Source organism: Peromyscus californicus, unplaced genomic scaffold (genome assembly GCF_007827085.1).
Source record: "Peromyscus californicus insignis strain IS unplaced genomic scaffold, ASM782708v3 Scaffold_3__1_contigs__length_106647218, whole genome shotgun sequence".
Classification (NCBI taxonomy): domain Eukaryota; kingdom Metazoa; phylum Chordata; class Mammalia; order Rodentia; family Cricetidae; genus Peromyscus; species Peromyscus californicus.
This window is the reverse complement of record NW_026294551.1, coordinates 65194268-65212616: the sequence shown is the minus strand read 5'-3', so window position 1 is coordinate 65212616 and position 18349 is coordinate 65194268. Positions and strand designations below refer to the sequence as shown.

Below are 18349 nucleotides of genomic sequence, written 5' to 3'. Positions count from 1 at the left end.
GGGAGATGGTACTAGGACCCGACAGGGTCATATCTATACCACAGGGAAGCCTTGGGGACCCTTTTCAGTGAACACTCCAGGACTGAAGCCTTGGTCCAAACCTGAGGTAGATGCATCTGGCCATTACATCAGTAGCTGGCTTAGAAAGGGATTGTGAAGCATAATCTTTTGAGGCAAGGCTTTAGTAGCCCAAGCCAGCATTAAACTCGACTTGGAACTTCCTCCTGCCTTCATCACCCATGTGCTGGGATTACAGGCAGAAGCCTCCACCCCTAGTTGTACAGTCTGGGGTCAAACCCAGGGTATCATGCATGCTAGGTGAGCACTCTCCATCTGAACCATAACCCAGGCCCAGGCACTCTCTTTTAAATCACTGCTTGCTCTTTTTGCCTTGTTGACCAGAGAAGTCTCTGTGATTCCACCCTGGTCTGTTCCATGTCCCCAAGTGAACAGGGAGATCAGAGAAACTCCCTTCACACTCACCAGGACTCTGAGTAAGGTAAGTCCTTCCCAGATCCATAGTTTGCTTGCTGTCTGGGGATCTGAAAAAGTATGGTGCATGAATCCCAGGGAGGCAGGAGTGTGGGGACTTTAGTCTGAGCCTGTTGACCATCTTGTTGGTGACAAGGAGCCAAACGTCCAAACAAGCACTTCAGGTTGGTGGATGGGGGTATCCAGAAGTCTGTAGAATGGCTGCTGTCAGCATAGCCCTAGCTCATGGTTTTCTCTCTGGTGCTGTCAGGCAGTACCAGGTGACCATCATGGTCAGGCTGGCCCTCTCACTTGGGAGCAGGCAGGAGGTATTTCTGGAGTGTTTGTTCCTAAGCGTCCAGAACTCTTGCTGCAGCACCACACAGGGAACCTCCCTTACAAGTCAGAGTCTTCTCCCTGCAGCCTTCCCATCTCATCAGCACCACTGTCTTCACCAAGAGCCTGTGAGATGTGGCCTTTGACCTTCCAGAGTTCGTCCACACCTTCTAGAAGCTTTTGTGAAGCACTCACTGTGGACAGCACTGTGGCAAATTCTGGAGGTATGAACCTGAAGGTTCAGATGTATAAGTCCATACTTTCCAAAATCACCTTCAGAAGAACCAAGCTAGAAGTCTGGTGATGCACACCTGTCATCCCAGCCCTTGAGAGTCTGAAGGTCAGTGTCAAGGACAGTCTGGTCTCCATGGTGAATTCCATGCCAGCCTGGATACATAGTAAAATGCTGTCTCAAAAAATTAAACACTGGGGCTGGAGAAATGGCTGAGCTGTTCTGAGAGTTTGTTGGCACAGGGAACTTAACTCCAGCTCCAGAGGGTCCAGTGCCCTCTTCTGATTGTTCCTACACCTGCATACATCCATACCCACATACAAACAAGTAATTAAAAGTAAAAACAAATCTTTTGTTGTTGTTGTTTTTTTTGAGACAGGGTTTCTCTGTGTAGCTTTGGAACCTGTCCTGGAACTTGCTCTGTAGACCAGGTTGGCCAAGAACTCACAGAGATCTGCCTACCTGTGCATCCCGAGTGCTGAGATTAAAGGTGTGTACCAACACCGCCCAGCAAAAACAAGTCTTTTAAAAACAATGATGATTTAATAAAGGACTTAAAGAATAGGTACCTGTGCTAAGAAAGTGCTGAGGAGAACAGAAGTCTTCAAATGCCCAGGGTTCTTTCTGCCCTTAGGTATAAGTCTCCAAGTTTTATTTTTTAATGAAACTAACACTAAGAAAAGTAAAAAGGGGCAGTGGTGACAGACATCTTTAATCCCAGCACTCAGGAGACACAGGCAGGCAGATCTCTGTGAGTTTGACGTTAGCCTGGTGTACTGAGGGAGTTCAGGACAGGCTCCAAAGTAACACAGAGAAACCCTGTCTCGAAAAAATAAATAAAAAGGAACTATCCAAAAAAGAAGAAGGAGCTACGAGGTACCAACCAGGTGTGGAGGGCATGTCCTTAATCCCAGGTCTTTGGAACTCACAGGTATATACCAGGGTTAACCGATGAGTATAGCTAATGATCTTAGGGCCCTGATATATCTATACTCTCATGTCTACTGAATCACTGCTTATAATTACTGAGAAATGGAGTAACTGCCAATATAGTGGTGCACAGCTGGAATCCCAGCGACCTGAATCATCCTCCTTGGATAATTTAGCAACACCTTGCCTCATAACAAATAAATAATTAATTAAAGAGGGTGGCTGGAGAGATTGCTCAGTGGTTCAGAGTACTTGTGGCACAATCATGAGGACTGGAGTTTTTTTTTTTTTGTTGTTGTTGTTTTGTTTGGTTTGGTTTGGTTTTTCAAGACAGGGTTTCTTTGTAGCTTTGGAGCCTGTCCTGGATTAGCTCTATAGACCAGGCTAGCCTCGAACTCACAGAGATCCACCTGGCTCTGCCTCCTGAGTGCTGGGATTAAAGGCGTGCGCCACCACCGCCCAGTGAGGACTGGAGTTTTAATCCCAGAACCCATATAGTGAGCCAGGTGTCCCACAAACATCTGTAACTCCAGCTCCAAGGACTCTGATGCCTTCTGGTCTCTGCAGGAGTGCACAGATACACACACATGCATTTTGTCTGAGTGTGTGCCCTAGAGGGTGGACACACACACACACACACACACACACACACACACACACACACACACACACACAGGCACACCTTTTTGACAGTTTAGAATATCTAGATGATGAGCAGCTGAAACACTCAGGATGACACATAGAGACCAAATCCTCTCATCCCAGGTAGCTCCTCTGACAGCCTGCCCAGATGGCGACCACTGCAGCCAGTGTGGCTGTGGGCTCATGATGAGGTGACAGGCACACCCACACCAGGGGGCTTCAGTGGGGGTGGTAATGCTGAACCCACAAAGCCTGACATCCCTTACCAGGGAGCCTGGCTGGCAGAGCAGCAATCTGCAAGGTCTTGTGTTTTTGAAATCAGTGTCTGGAGTGTGCCCAGAGCTGGGGTCACCCTATGGTGTTTCAAGGGGGTGCTGAGGCAGTGTAGACTTTCAAATGCTTGCTTAACCTGACCAGGAACTGAAACATTCTTTCACACTGAAGAACTGGAAAGTAAGCTCTGATGAGCAGGTTACTTTATGGTAAGAACCTGACTGGTAGTGGAAGTGTGGAGCCAAACTAACCCTCATTATTAACAAGTCTTTGCATCAGTGGCCATGGAAGGCAGTGCCCACTGTGGGGCAGGGGTCACTGAGATTTGTAGAGCTGGGCTGTCCAAGTGTCTGGCTTCCTGAGCCAGCTGTGTGGTGTTTTATATGTGAGTTAATTAAAATAAAGTGCTTTTATTCTAGAAAAAACAATGCTTTTTTAAATAAGGGAGGTGTGGGGTATAGCTTAATAATAGTACATTTCCCCTGCATATGAGGGCCTGAGTTTACTCTCTACTCTAACACTCACAAGGAAGGGAGGGAGGAAGGAAAACTTAAGTGTTCATCAACAGTGAATGGACAAGTCAAAATTGAGGTCAGCCATACAAAGAATGACAAGGAGAATCCTATCATTTTTTTTTTTAAGAATTATTTATTATACATACAGTGTTCTGCCTGCATGTGTCCCTGCAGGCCAGAAGAGGGCACCAGATCTCATTACAGATGGTTGTGAGCCACCATGTGGTTGCTGGGAATTGAACTCAGCACCTCTGGAAGAGCAGTCAGTGCTCTTAACCACTGAGCCATCTCTCTAGCCTGAAAATCCTATCATTTTTAGTAAGATGGATGGAATGAACTGGAGACCATTATGTTTAGTTAAAAAAAAATAAGCCAAACAGAAAGATGAGCACCTGGGTCTCTCAGCGATGGAATCTATCATAGTTGATACCATCATTTGAGAGGATGGTGGCTCTGAGACTGTGGGAAAATGTCCAGGGTAGAGGTCCTCACAGATTCTATGTTACAGAGAGGTAGAAGCAGACTCTCTGGGGGTGCTGTTGGTTCATTGAGACCCCAAACCTGGACCTGTGACAGCCATAGTCATTTAAAGGGCAGAACTAAGTTCTGGGAGCAGGTCCTGCAGGAAGTGTAGGATGAGGAAGTGCAGAGATTGGACTCTGCTCTGGACACACTCACAGGACAAAGTGTAAGACTGTCCTTGCCAATCCCAGCACTAGGGAGGCAGAGCCAGGCAATTTTTTGTGAGTTTGAGGCCAGCCTGGTCTACAGACACCAAACTGCACAGAGAAACCTGGTCTCCAAAATAACTATATTAAAAAAAAAAAAAAAAAAAAAAGACTATCCTCTGGTGTGGGAAGACCTTGGGGCTATGTGAATGGTGGAGTTTATCCACGTGCCTGTTATTTCCTGAGAACCTCTGCTGTGTTTGTCTAGGCTGCCTCTGAACTGGGCCTAAATCCCACCGCCCAAGCCCCCAGCAGCTGGGACTATAGTGCAAACCACTGTACCAAGCTGTGTTAAGAAAAGGATTTTATTTAAGCCACAATAGGGAGTCTTGACTAACCCTTCAACTGAAAATGTAAGCTCAGCACAGTTGTGCTGAGATTTAGCAAATGGTAGTGGAGACAGCCTTCCAGATCCAACCTAGTTGCCAAGTTCTTGGGATCCCAGGCTTCCTAAGCATGCGCTGCCAGGGTGGGGTTCTAGAACACTGGACTAGAAAAGCTCACTGCTACCTAACCTACTCCCTGGGCATGTTTACTGCTGATTAGCCCTTTAAAGGAAGATGGGACTGCCTTTGGGCCCTGTTTTCTGAGGCTCATTGTTGGGGGAGGAGATTATTTTGGGTTTAGAGCGCACTGACCTGGTCTTCCCCCACACCAGTTCAGCCCCAATAACAACAGGCGAAGGCACAGGGGCTGGGGTGCACGTCATACTGAGCAGCTCTTGTGGCCTGTCATTGTTTCTTCTGAAGGATTTGTATCTTTGGAGGGCAAAAGTCACCCAGGCTTTCTTGGTAGGAAGCAGGGACCACATCTAGCATGTCAACACATGTGGCCTGTGACTATCACAGGGTGCCCTGGCTATGGGTGTGAAAGAAGTGTGTGGAGCCGGGAAGCCTCCAGTCCCACTATCACCCCATTCTCCGTATCCAACCTAGGCCTCAGGGGAGCTAGCTCTTTGGGGTATTGGAGCCGAGGACCAAGGATTTCCCCCAGGCTCTCAGTGACTTTTCTCCATTGGATGGCCTCCAGCCCAAATAGCTAGTTCTTCTTTCCTAAGTCAACTCCTGGTCCTAACGAACATGAGAAGTAGTTTGAGAGAAGCCCAGATCATACCATGGCCTTGTCCCGGCAGGAAGCTTGCATTCCTTTTACCCTAATGGTACAGTCCTCAGAGTATGGTGGCCAAAGGAGGCAAGTTGTTAAGGGCGGCATGGCCCCCAGGCAGTCTCCACACCTCCTACTTGTGAGGAAACACTCTGGATGGTCCAAGCAGACTACTACTCTCCATCTTCTTTGGAGGATCAGGGATGCTCTCTGAAAGTGGGGTGAAGCCCAGCAGGAGGACATGTCTCTCGTAGGCCTTGGTCTGCTTAAACATGATGTCAGTCCCATGCAGGTGATCCAGCACCCCCAGCACCCCGTAGCACTGGTTGAACCTGAAGGATGGAAGAGAATGTCTCAGCTGAACCTGGTGGGAAGCTGTGGTTCTCCCTGGGTCCCAGCCCTCCTTCCCATGCTTAGCATCACCGTGCTGCCCGGCTATAACAGCATCCTGGAGCATTGGAAGTATTCCCTTTGAGGGTGGTCTAGGGTTTTTGTTAAAGTTGAGAGCCACTGTGTGATTATGAACTGGAGGGTTGAACCCTGGGCCTTTCATATCGTAGGCAAGTGCCTGCCTGCCCTCTTCTGGGTACTGTGCATGACTACATGCACAGACACCAGAGTGTGGGGCATTGATGTCCTCCACCGACCTTACCTCTCTTTACCTTGTTCTTCCTGAACCTGAGTTCACCTCTTCACCAAATCCACTGACCTGGGTTCACCAAATCCCCAGCTATCCTCCTGTCTCCTCAATGCTAGGGCTGTAGGTATGCACAGGACCAAAGCAGACATGTGGTGGATGCTGAGATACCTCACTCTAGAGACCCACTGGCTGAGTCCTGGTATTAAAGGCCTGCCACCACGCCCTTCATACCTCTTTTCTTTGAGGGTGGAGTGGTTCAAGACAAGGGATGAGGCCTATTTTTGGTGTGGAAACTTTAATCCCACCACTTGGGAGACAGAGGCAGGAGGATCTCTGAGTTTGAGGCCAGCCTGGTCTACATGAGAAGTAGGATAGCAAGGACTACATGGAAAACCCTGTCTCAAAACCAAGGAAAGAGCCCACATTGCATAAAAGTGCCAAATTTTTATGCACACAGGTTCCAGGAGATGATTCAAGGCTCATGAGAGATTCAGCAGGCACAGAACCCAAATAATGGTTCCAAATAATTCCAAACTGCAGGAAGGACCTGGTGTCAAAGGGAAAGGAAAAAAGATGGAGGTGGCCCTACCTAGTTATCATCTTCCCTGTACCCAGGTGTCCCCCTGACTGGCTGACATTCAGATGGAGACTCCACTGTCTGCAGACACTTGGGTCTTGCAACAAGGGTGCTGTTGGCTTACTTGAGGTGGTGGTAGTCGTGGAACTCAGGTGAGGGCAGGAAAGGCAGGTGGTAGCCACAGTGGGAGATAGTGGTGATGATGAGGGCCAAGGACAACCACACAGTGATGGAGGACAGGTGAGAGCCCATTGCTAGAGGACCCACCATAACTGGCAACATGTTGGAAACCTGTAAGAGAGAGGATGATTCCAGGAGATGGAGGGACCCAGCTGGGTGTTCACTCTGGCCTGAGTGGTGCTGCAGGGAGACCTTGGCTTGTAACTTAGGACACTCAACTCAGCTTCACCTTCCTCTGGAGCAGAGTCAGTGTGTAGAAGGTTGGGGAGAATAATGTAACACACACTGGGCACCTGGAATAGCTAAGAGATGGCAGCTTTTCAGTGGGAAGAAAGATTACAAGGGCAGAGAACCACCAGCCCCCATTCTGAGCTCCAGGGGCTGTATTTACCACGTGTTCAATAGGGTGGGCATAGACTGAGATCACACCAATGGGTGCTGTCCATTCATGATGTTTCTTGTGAATTTTCTTGTACAACGTTGGGTGGTGAAGGAGCCTGGAAAGATAATTGATAGTTGGTAATTGCCAACCTGCCCTTTGCCTCCATCCTGAGCAGATCATCAGAAAGCAAAGGTGGGAATGAGGTCCACATCTGAGGAGCTGGCATCTACTCCTTGCCCTCTTCTAGTCTGACTGTGGACGATAAGGCTGGCATATGTTGCCTGCCAACCCCAGTGGTGAAGGAAACTGATGCCATAAAGGACTCTCCGGAAGTGGATGGGAACTGACCCGGTCTCCCAAGCAGGGCAACTCTTCCTTCACTTAGCATCAAGTCAGTTGGAGATTAAGTTGTGTCTCAGGCAATTATGGGTGTGGAGCCTGAGGACAGAGACATTCAGTGGCCTCTGCTGACCAGGGAGCTGTCCCAGGGTGAATCCAGCTGTGTGCGTGTAGAGAACTCACCGGTGTGAGTAGTAGAACAGGATTTCCTCCACGAGGGTGAAAAGGGCCAGCTCCACGAGGAACCAGTGGAAGGTGGGCAGGTCTCGGCAGAAGGGGTCTCCCCTCCACTTGAAGAAAGGGTAGAAGATGACCAGCATGGGAAGAGAGATCATAGTCTGGTTGAAGACAACTGTGCGGATAGACTGACGCAGCTTCACGGGGTCCACCTGCCAGGAGACAGAAGGAATGGAGAAAGGGGACATGTGAAGTAGGTCTCTACCTGACCTGCTCAGGGTGGGCTTCTGGGAGTGACTGGGGTAGTCCACAGCCTGGGGCTGGCCATGGTGAGCTGTACAGTCCTTGTCTGTCCTCGAGAGTGTCCTACAGAGCATAGGTTCTGTGTGCCAGGGTCTGCCACTACTGAGTTCTGGCCTACAGAACACCCAGTGCTCTACAAGGACTGTGAAACACCAGTTAAACACATAGGAAGAGATAAGCAGTGATGATTGGCTTAGCCATCTTGATGAAGGATTTCAGAAGAGGTCTCTGACCTCAAGGCACACTAGACTGTTCTAGCCACATACAGGGAACAAGGCATCTGAATGGGTGTGAGGCCAGCATGGGCAGGTCCCCAATCTCAGCTCCCTCTGTGGCCAATCCAGAGATGCTGAACAGATGACACACTGGTCTCAGGAGAAAAGGCTAAGTGGTCACTTTGCATTGCCTAAGAACTGTCAGCCTTCACCCAGTGCCCTGGTGGCTGCAGGATACCCCTGGGTATCTGAGAATTAGGACTAGAGAAACAGGATGGAGGAGTCAGCAGAAAGAGACTAGAAACAATAGGAGTCACCCAGTGTCTCAAACTTGTAACAGTTTAGGAAAAAGTTATAGAGTAAATGGTTGAATCTGAAATTAGTGTGTGGATGAGTCTCCTATATTTTTCCTACATTTCTCGCTGTTTACAACTTCCTTACTATTAAATGCTGGGAAAAAGACAGCCAAGAGGAAGGTCAGAGACTGCATAGCCCGTTCTGAGAGGACATGGACAGTTCTGAGAATGGCATAGACACCTCTGAGAAGACAGTGTAGACCGCTCTGAGAAGTGCATAGAGGATTCTGAGACAGTGAAAACCGCTCTGAGAAGGTGCATAGAGGATTCTGAGACAGTGTAGACAGCTCTGAGAAGGTTCATAGAGGACTCTGAGACAGTGTAGACATCTCTGAGAAGGTGCATAGAGGACTCTGAGACAGTGTAGACATCTCTGAGAAGGTGCACACAGGACTCTGAGACACTGTAGACAGCTTGAGTGCATAGTTGTCTCTGTAGAGAGCTGTGCCTCATGGGAAGCATAACAGGAGGCGGTGTGGACTTGGGTTAAGTGGGGCCAGGGGCTGGTTTTGGATTTGGAAATAATCTTGGCTGCTGGAGAGATGACTCAGTGGTTATGAGCACAGGCTGTTTTTACAGAGCACCCAGTGAGATTCCCAGCATGCATATGGTGGCTCCTTACTGTCACTCTGGTATCTTCTTGTGGACTCTGGGTGCCCCATATGTGTGGTACACAGACATACATGCAGACAAAGCACCCACACACATTTTTTAATGTATTGAAACAGTCTCATGTAGGGAAAGCTGCTCTTGAACTCCTGATCTCTCCTCCTACCTCCCTCTCAGATGCCACCATTCCAGCTGTGTGCCATCACACCCAGCCAAGGTTTGTGTTTTACTTTTTTTTTTTTAAAGATTTATTTGTTTATTATGTATACAGTATTCTGCCTACATGTAGGCTTGCAGGCCAGAAGAGGGCACCAGATCTCATTACGGATGGTTATGAGCCACCATGTGGTTGCTGGGAATTGAACTCAGGACCTCTGGAAGAACAGTCAGAGCTCCTAACCTCTGAGCCATCTCTCCAGCCCCCTGTGTTTTACTTTTTAGAGATGGCAAAAGTAAAGCATTTACGTGACAATTCAAAGAGAAATTAGCTGGGTTTTGAAAGAGACAGAATAGTAAGAAAGAGGGAAGCATGCAGAGTCATTTCCTGGATCAAAAAGGACAGGAGCCAGGAGACTGGCAGGCACAACCCAGAACACAGCAGGAGACCCAGTGCTGTTGGAGCTGGTTATGGGGCTTTCATTCCCTTGGTGCAGCAGAAGCCAGGTTAGGAAGGAGGAGATGGGAGAGTGTCTGTGTGGGCAGGCTAGGATGCTAGGAATGCCTGCCGCCATCAGCTCCCACTGCAGCCTGTTCCTAGGATCCTTCAAAAGTCAGCACCTCCCACAGCTAGCCAGGGACTAGGTGGTCCCAAGCTCCTTCCTGATGTGTCCTCAGAAAGTCTGAAGCACAGGTGTGCTGGCCTTGGAGTTTCATGGGTTGAGCTCTGCCTCTGCGGCCTGGAAAGCTGAAACTTGAACAGGTCCCTCACCTCTAGACCTTGGCCTCTGGGAGAAGCCCCCACACTGCCTACTGCTCTCTAGTCACTGCATACAGAAAGGTTTCCAGGTGGCACATGATATCTAGAGCTGTAGACTGCTGAGGATCTGTAGGAGCCCTGGAGCTGGAAAGGCCCAGGGTAGGGCTGGGACATGGCTCAGTGGGTAGAGGCCCTGGGATTGATCCTGAGCATCATAACATAATGAGGTGGAGGAAGGAAGATAGGAGTTCAAGGTCATCCTCACCTATATAGGAAGGTGGAGGCCGGCTGGGCCAATGAGACCCTGTTTGGGTTGGGAGAAGGGAAGAAAGAGGATGTTCTAGTCTATGTCATGTGATACCCAGGGTCCATGACAAAGCTTCATCTGAAACATGACAGCCCCCACAGTGCTCAGCCTGAAGATGAAGGCATTTAGTCATGGTGGCTGCTCAGAGACAGAAGGTCTGCAGATGAAAGGGTCTTACAGGCCAAATACTGACACAAGGGCTTCCAGGCTGTTCTGCCAGGGGGAGTTGGAGGGGGCCTCCCAGCTCTCTGGCGGCTGTCCTCTCAGGAGGGGACCATTTCACAGGGCTCCACCAGGACTCCTTTCCACCCTACTGCCTTCAGTGTCAGGCTGGGCAGACTCCTTGAGAGCAGAGGTGACTCATTGGGCACCTGGGCAGGTTAACAGCCAATTGCCAGGAGAGTTGGGTGGGGCTGAGGGAACAGCTTGTTTTCCTAATCAACCTCTGCAGGGTTGTGTAAGGGAAGATTGTCTGCAGGTTGTCAAAGCAGCAGGCAGGCAGGGCCAGACTGCAGTGTGGTGATTCAGCCCCTATAGTGAGCAAGTGCAGCTGCTAAGAAGCTGGAGCTGTTCCTGCCTTCCTGTGGTTGTCTTGACAGTTCACACTGCTGGCTGCCTTGGATGATGGTGGTGCATGCCTTTGATATCAGCACCTGGGAGGCAGAGGCAGGCTGATCTCTGTGAGTTCAAGGCCAGGCTGGTCTACATAGTGAGTTCCAGGACAAGCAGAAGTACATAGAGAGATCCTGTCTTAACAAAAAAAAATAAGGATTTGCTAACATGACTACCTCATTCATCCACGGTCTGCACCACCATCTGCCACAGTGAAGTTTCCTCCCTTGGGGCAGTGGATGTCTGGTTTCAGATCCATGGTCCCTGTGCCATGGGTAAAGTGCTGCTGGTGTCTCTGAGACAGCCCAGGCCAGGCTGAGGCAGTCATTTCTTTCCCTAATACGCTAAGCACAGTGTCATGGGGCATCCTGTGCTGGGAACAACAAGACCAGGACATTGGTGTAGACTGGTCACTGGCTGAGTGGCCTTTTCATTTTGTTTTTTTTTTTCCACTGGTGTGTGTGTGTGTGTGTGTGTGTGTGTGTGTGTGTGTGTGTGTGTGTATGTGTGTATGTGTATGTGTGTACAGCTGTCTCTGTGCCCTGATGAGCACCTGAAGGTCAGAATAAATGAAGTTTTTCTTCTTCCTCTGTGTGGGTTCCAGGGATCAAACTCAGGTCTTCGGGCTTGGCGCAGATGACCTTACTTGCTGAACCATCTCACTGACCTTTTCTTTTAGACAGGGTCTCATGTAGCCCTAGGTACATTCAGACTTCTCATGTAGTCAAGGATGACCTTAAACTTCTAATCTTCCTGCCTCCACTTCCCTGAATACTTGGATTATAGCTGCACACCCTCACGTGGCATATGTGCTTGGGGGTGGAACCCAGGGCTTCTTTCAGGTTAGATAAGCACTCTACCAACCAAGCACACACACACACACACACACACACACACACACACACACACACACACACACACACACATGCTCCCTTCTCTCTAAGCTGGATCAGGTCACCTGGAAGGTAAGTCATCTTCTTGCCCTGACTCTGGTCCCTGCATCCCCAGACTAACAGCTGCAGTGACACTCACCGGCTCGTTCTTGCCCAGTTGGATGCGGTAACGGGAGATGAAGGTGGGTTTCCCTGTGGTGTCCACCACCAGCAGGAGGCCATTGAAGCCCCAGAAGCAGAGCCCAGGCACCAGTGCAGCACCTGAGGCAGAAAGCAGAGGGACTTAGAGCAGTCCTGGGTACCACAGTAGCTCACTAGGAAGTGACTGAACACCTGAATGGATCTGTCCCTGCCTGGTGACACACTGCTTGTGTCCTAGCCATGGATCCTGGAAAAGTCACTAAATGTCTGTATTTGTTCTGTCTTGTCTGTCTGTCTTTCTGACTATGTGTGTTCACCCCTCCCCTGTGTGTGTGTTTGTGATAGGGTCTCTCTGTGTAGTCCAGGCTGGCCTTGAACACATTTAACCCCTGGCTTGGCTTCTCAAATGCTGGCATTAAATGTGTGTCCCACCACACTTGGGGTATTGTGTTTTGTTTTGTTTTGTTTGACTTGTTTAGAGGCAGGGTCTCACTCTGTCCTAGGCTGCTTTGAAACTCACTGTATAGTCCAGACAGACCCCAAACTCATGGCAATCCTCCGGCCTCATCTGCCTGCTGGGATAAGTGTTGCTGCTGTACCCTCTAAGCACGGTTACTGATGACATTTCAATTTGCTCTGAGCAGTGTTCCTTATGGGTGGTGAAACAGTTTGGCCGCCTGGTCTATTATTCCCAGTGCTGACACTCCATAAATATTTTAGAAGGGGGCATGGTGGTGGTGAAGGCCTTTAATCCCTGCACTTGGGAGGCAGAGGCAAGCAGATCTCTGAGTTTGATGCCAGCCTGGTCTACAGAGTGAGTTTCAGGACAGCCAAGGCTGTTAACGCAGAGAAACCTTCCCCCACACCCAAAAAAGAAATTTTTAGAAAAAACTGATTGAAGGCAAGAGGCTCAGAAGTTCAATGGTCATCCTCAGCCACATAGCCCATTCTTAGACAGCCTGGGATGTCCTATGCCAAGAATTCATATGCTCTTGAAACCCTATGCCAAGAAGAAGAAAAATAGAGCCTGCAGGATGGTTAGTGGTAAAGCTCTTGTTAGACAAGCCTGATGACTTGAACTCCACACCACAAACCACATAAAAGTGCAAAGAGAGCAGTAACTTCGGACCTGTCCTCTGACCTCCACACACCTAATGTGGAATATGCATGTCTCTGCCCATATCACACACACAATAATAAATAATAAGAAAATGCTGACCAATACACATTCATGTCTTTAATCTCCTACCTATGGCAGTATTCCAAGGGACATGACAGTGTTATCTCACTACTGTGACCTCTTACTGGATTGAGAATCCTGAGGGACAAGGACACTGTTTCACTGTCTCTATCTCCTTCCTTTAACCCTTCCCTTCCCCATCAAACACGGTGTCTGGGGTCGGAGGGCTGTAGGAAGGACATGGCCAGTGTGGGAAGAGCACTGGTAGACCCATTCTGCAGGATAGTTGGAAAGACTCTGAAGTGAAAAAGAAAGAGACAGAAAGGAAATACACATACGTTTGTGCGTAGAGATGCTGATACAGCATCTTTAAACCGAACAAGAAAAGCTGCTCAGTGGGGCCGAACGCCTATAATCCCAGCACTTGGGAGGCAGAGGCATGTGGAGCTCTGAGTTTGAGGCCAGCCTGGTCTACAGAGTGAGTTCCAGGACAGTCAGGGCTACACAGAGAAACCTTGTCTGGATCAAAATCAAAATAAAATAAAAATTACAGGTATACCTGGGAGATAGAGAGACATGGCTCAACAGTTAAGAGCACTGGCTGCTCTTCCAGAGGACCCAGGTTCAATTCACAGCACCCACATGGTGGCTCCCAACCATTTGAAACTCCAAGGGAAACCAATAGCCTCTTCTGACCTCCGAGCTCTTGTATGAGCATGGTGCATGGAAACAGACTCAGGCATACACACAGACACATACAGGAAATTAATTTTTTTTTTAAATCACAGGAAACATTTAGAGCAGCCTAACTCTCTGTGAATAGGAGATGACCTAAAAGTCCTTCACATGACAGAACAGAGCTGCCACTTTGAAATATTAAGCCCTTGCTCACATGGCAAGATGGTACAAGTATTCAGCAAAAACCTTCATTAAAAACAGCTGGTTGGACAGGTAGTGGAGTGGTAAACCTAAAACACAGGAAGCAGAGGCAGGAGGATCTCTGTGAGTTCCAGGATAGCCAGGACTACATAATGAGACCCTGTCTCAAAACCCAGAACAAACAGCAGGTTGAAGCCACAAACAGGTAAAGGCATTTGCAGCAAGCTTGAAACCTGAGTTCAGTTCCCAGTACCACATGGTAGAAGGCAAGAACCAACTTCTGCAATTGTCCTCTGACCTCCACATGCATGCTCTGGCATGCTCATGCCTCCTTCACAGGCACATGAAATAAATATAATAATGATAATAAAACGACAACAATAAATGATAATGAACTATTATGGGGAAAGAATAAGTGTGGAGCCCAACACACAGCCCTCAGCCTGGATCCTCACCTGTAAGGAACAGCATCCACTCGTTGCCTTCAAATGTAGACAGCAGTTTCTCCCACTGGGTCTGCCAAAAGTAACCAGAAGCACCCCAAAACCTCTGAAGATGCCTTGGAGGGAAAAGTATTTACGTGTTTGCGAGCAGACTGGGAAGCCAGTTCTTTCATGCCGTGCCTCTCACCCCAAAGGTCTGAGGCACACTTACCATGTGACTGAGTTCCAGAAGGCTAGAGACAAGAGCAGTCCAGAGCCCAGGATGAGAGCCGTCCTCCTCATGGAGCCCCAGATGTGTCCTTCCTGCAGCAGGTGAGGGTGTCAGGCCGATCAGGCTCCTGCTGGAAGCAGGTGGATGACCTTTCCCTGTCTGTGGAAGGTCCTTCCCTACCAAGGGCTCTTGGCTGTGTCTGGGTGTGTTTGTGAAAACCAGGACTCTAGACTGGGGGAGGGAAGAGGATTGCTCCAACTCCAAGATACTGTTGAGCAATGTTGCCGCCCAGATCTGGATGGAAAAGGCATTGAACAGCTGTGCCATGTGTATGTCATCAGACCTCATGGCAAAGGTAAAGAGTCACTCAATGTGTCCTGGAGTCTCCTTTTCAATGGTCACAATTACAGGCAGGTATGGTGGCACACAACTGTAATCCCAGCTCTTGGGAGGTGGGCACAGGGAGATGAAGAATTCAATGTCGGCCTGGGCTGCTTGAAACCCTGTCTCCAATTGTTCACTGACAACCACTGGATGATGGCCCTTACACAATCTCCAAAACATTCTAAACTAGAGGTCATAGAAGGTATGAAGACCAAGTAGCAGGGTCCCAGGCCTCTCTCAGTGTCACACCCACATCCCTTGTACTGTAGACATGGATGACAAATGTCACAGCACACTCTTCCTCAGCCTGCTGTGCTCTGCTTATAGTCCTTCAGAGGACATAATTAGCAGGGCAGTGGTGGAGCATGCCTTTACATCCAGCACTTGGGAGGCAGAGGCAGGTGGATCTCTGAGTTGGAGGCCAGCCTGGTCTACAAAGTGAGTTCCAGGATATCCAGGGCTACACAGAGACACCCTGTCTCAAAAAACAACAAACACATAGGACATACTGGATGTAGGGTCTCTATGATGTGGACACCAGGTCTCACTCCAGCTAATGACTAGGACAGACACGGAACTTTCACGGAGCTGACCTGAGAGGACACTACTTTCTTCCAGACTCAAGACCCGAGGGCCATATGGTTTCATGGGTCCATTCCCAGAAACCTGAATCTTCAAGTCAGCTCTCAGCCCTGTCTATTCTACTCTCCATCCAAAGATAAAAAGTCCTTTTCACAGCCAGTGAAGGTACACGTTAGGGCACAGCCTCAGGAATGCACTCTCTCGTCTCTCCTTTCCTACTCTGAAGTCTCTTTCTCTACCTGCCCTCTGTCTAGATTGGATTGCCCCAGACCAATCACAACTTGTACTGTGTGTGCGTGTGTGTGTGTGCGTGTGTGTGTGTGTGTGTGTGTGTGTGTGTGTGTGTGTGTGTGTGTGCACATGCCAGATGCCATCCCTGGGTGTTGATCCTCAGGCCTGCCCACCTTGTCTTTTGCAACAGAATCTCTAACTGGGACCTGAAGTTCACTGATGAGGCTTGGTTGGCCGGCCAGCAAGCCCAAGGTCTCAGGTTGTGTTTTCCTCCCCAGGGCTGGGATTACAAGTACATATTGTGGTACCCTGCCTTTACATCCCTTCTGGGGATTGAACTCAGGTCCTCATGCTTACATGTAAGTACCTTACTGACCAAGTCATCTCCCCAGCCCAAGAACTTCTTCTCTGACACAAATCACTCTAACTTTAACAAGCTTTTTGGGCTGTCCCAGTGATCCCTTTTAGTGTTCTGAGGACAATTCAGCGACTTTCTGGACTGTTAGAGGATTTTGTGTTTGTTTGTGTGTTTGGCTGTTTTGTTTTTTTTGTTTGTTTGTTTTAAGACAGGGTCTCATTATTCTGTCCTAGAACTCCATATGTGAACCAGGCTGGCCTTGAACTTACAGAGATCTGCCTGCTTTCCTGCTTCTGCTTCCCAAGTGCTGGGATTAAACGTATGACCACAGTTGGGGAATCTTTTTTTGTTTGTTTGTTTGTTTTTGCTTTTTGTTTTTTGCGACAGTTTCTCTGTGTAGCTCTGGCTGTCCTGAAACTTGCTCTGCAGATCAGGCTGATCTCAAACTCACAGAGATCTGCCTGCCTCTGCTTTCTTAGTGCTACAATTAAAGGCATTCGCCAACACTGCCCAGTCAGTTTGGGGATTCTAAAGCTCTTGGATTCAATAAACTGCATTAGTCAATGAAAAGTTGAATTTCAGAGCTGGGTCTGGTGATACACGCTCAGACACATAGAATAAAATAAATCTGTTTTAAAATTACAAAAATATAAAAAGAAAGGGTGAATTTCATCTACAGGATTGCTCAGGAGGGTTTTCTGAGCAGGCCAGATAAAGGACAATGGTCCCCTTGGAGTGCAGGGACATGCAGTGTAGAGCTGAGCTGGGTCAAAGGATGTCCCTCCACCTCTCAGTGCATGGCAGCTTTATTGTCTCTACAGCAGTTGAAGAAATGACCAGTTCCAAAGCTCAGGGCTGAGGCAGAGAGCAGAAGGTCAATTAGGAGGCTGTGGGCTTTCCAGCTTCCTCTCTCTCTCTCTCTCTCTCTCTCTCTCTCTCTCACACACACACACACACACACACACACACACACACACACACACACAACCGAGTACCATGTATTGTCTTAAAGGGGTTTGGAGCCTGGTGCTCTCTGCCTGGTCACTAAAATGAGAATATCACCTTGGAGCAGCCACCCCTGAAACCTTGGACTGTATAGAAAACATAACAGAGCCAGGGACTGGTGGCACACATCTTTCATCCCCACACTCAGGAGCCAGAGGCTGGTGCATTTCTGAGTTTGAGGCCAACCTGGTCTACATAGAAATTCCAGGACAGCCAGGACTATGTAGAGAGCAAAAGGGAACAGGAGACTATGGAGCCCCCAGGGAGGAGCTACCCTTAACCAGCACAGTGGGAGAGCAGGTGCTTACCTGGTTGGACTTCCCATGATGTCTTGGGCTTTCCATGTCTCCTCTCATCTGGAAGACAAAGTACAGGTTTTGGAGTCCCTGCCACATGCCGCTGGGGAGGGGACAGTGAAGGAGGACAAGGCTGGCACCAGACAAACTGATCCTAAAACTTATACTGGGGAAATGAACAGTAAAGAGCTAAGAAAATGCCAGAAAGAAAGAGTGTTGGGAGGGGCAAAGACAAGGACTGTGACTCTTCCAACACTGAAGGCAGAGCTTCATACAAAACTGACTGGGGCTGGAGAGATGGCTCAGCAGTTGAGAGCACTGGTTGCTCTTGTGAGGACCCAGGTTCCGTTCCTAACACCCACAGGATAGTTCAAAACCATCTGTAACTCCAGTTCCAGGAGATCTGATGCCCTCTTTGGCCTCCTTAGGCATCAGGCATGTATGTGGTACATATACTTACATGCAGGCAAAGCAATCATACACTTACATCCTTAAAAAAGATTATGTGCAGGTGTTTTTTGTGTGTTGTGGGTATTGCACATGAGGGCAGGTCCCTGTGCAGCCTGAAGAGGCATCTCACAGAGTGACTGGAGGTGGGGCTACAGGTCATTGTGAGACAATGAATGTGACTTCTGGGGCCTGAACTGGGTCCTCTGAAGGTGAGGAGCACTCTTAATGACTGAGCCATTTCTCCAGCGCTGCCCTTTCCCTTTTCTGTACTTCTTGGTTGTTTTATTCTATTTAATTAGGAGTGTACGTGAGTTCTTCTCAATTGTTGACTTTTGTGTCAACAGTTCTCTAGGAGGAGTTGGCCTGGGGACAGCTGGCACATGCTGAGAGCCCTCGGGGTCTAGTGCCTGCCTTGATTTGCCCCTGGCCTGGCTAGTGAATAGCCTGTTTGT

At 48.8% G+C, this 18349-nt stretch overlaps 1 protein-coding gene across 7 annotated transcripts in view; it reads right to left on the bottom strand.

Annotated features, from left to right (window-relative positions):
• Positions 1 to 4414: 4414 nt before the first annotated feature.
• LOC128122197 (fatty acid hydroxylase domain-containing protein 2-like) overlaps positions 4415 to 18349 on the bottom strand; it is a 34979-nt gene continuing 21044 nt past the window's right edge. For 2 of the 7 annotated variants that reach the window (XM_052757552.1, XM_052757555.1), the window contains 8 exons: positions 17460 to 17507; positions 14592 to 14721; positions 14393 to 14496; positions 11877 to 11998; positions 7533 to 7738; positions 7020 to 7125; positions 6573 to 6739; positions 4415 to 5563 (listed from right to left, as the gene is read on the bottom strand). In XM_052757552.1, the coding sequence (XP_052613512.1) occupies positions 5365 to 5563; positions 6573 to 6739; positions 7020 to 7125; positions 7533 to 7738; positions 11877 to 11998; positions 14393 to 14496; positions 14592 to 14662 (975 nt within the window). In that variant the 5' untranslated portion in view covers positions 14663 to 14721; positions 17460 to 17507 and the 3' untranslated portion in view covers positions 4415 to 5364. The remainder of the gene's footprint in view (positions 5564 to 6572; positions 6740 to 7019; positions 7126 to 7532; positions 7739 to 11876; positions 11999 to 14392; positions 14497 to 14591; positions 14722 to 17459; positions 17508 to 18349) is intronic. The other 5 variants (XM_052757551.1, XM_052757554.1, XM_052757549.1 and 2 more) reach the window with 3 other exon arrangements.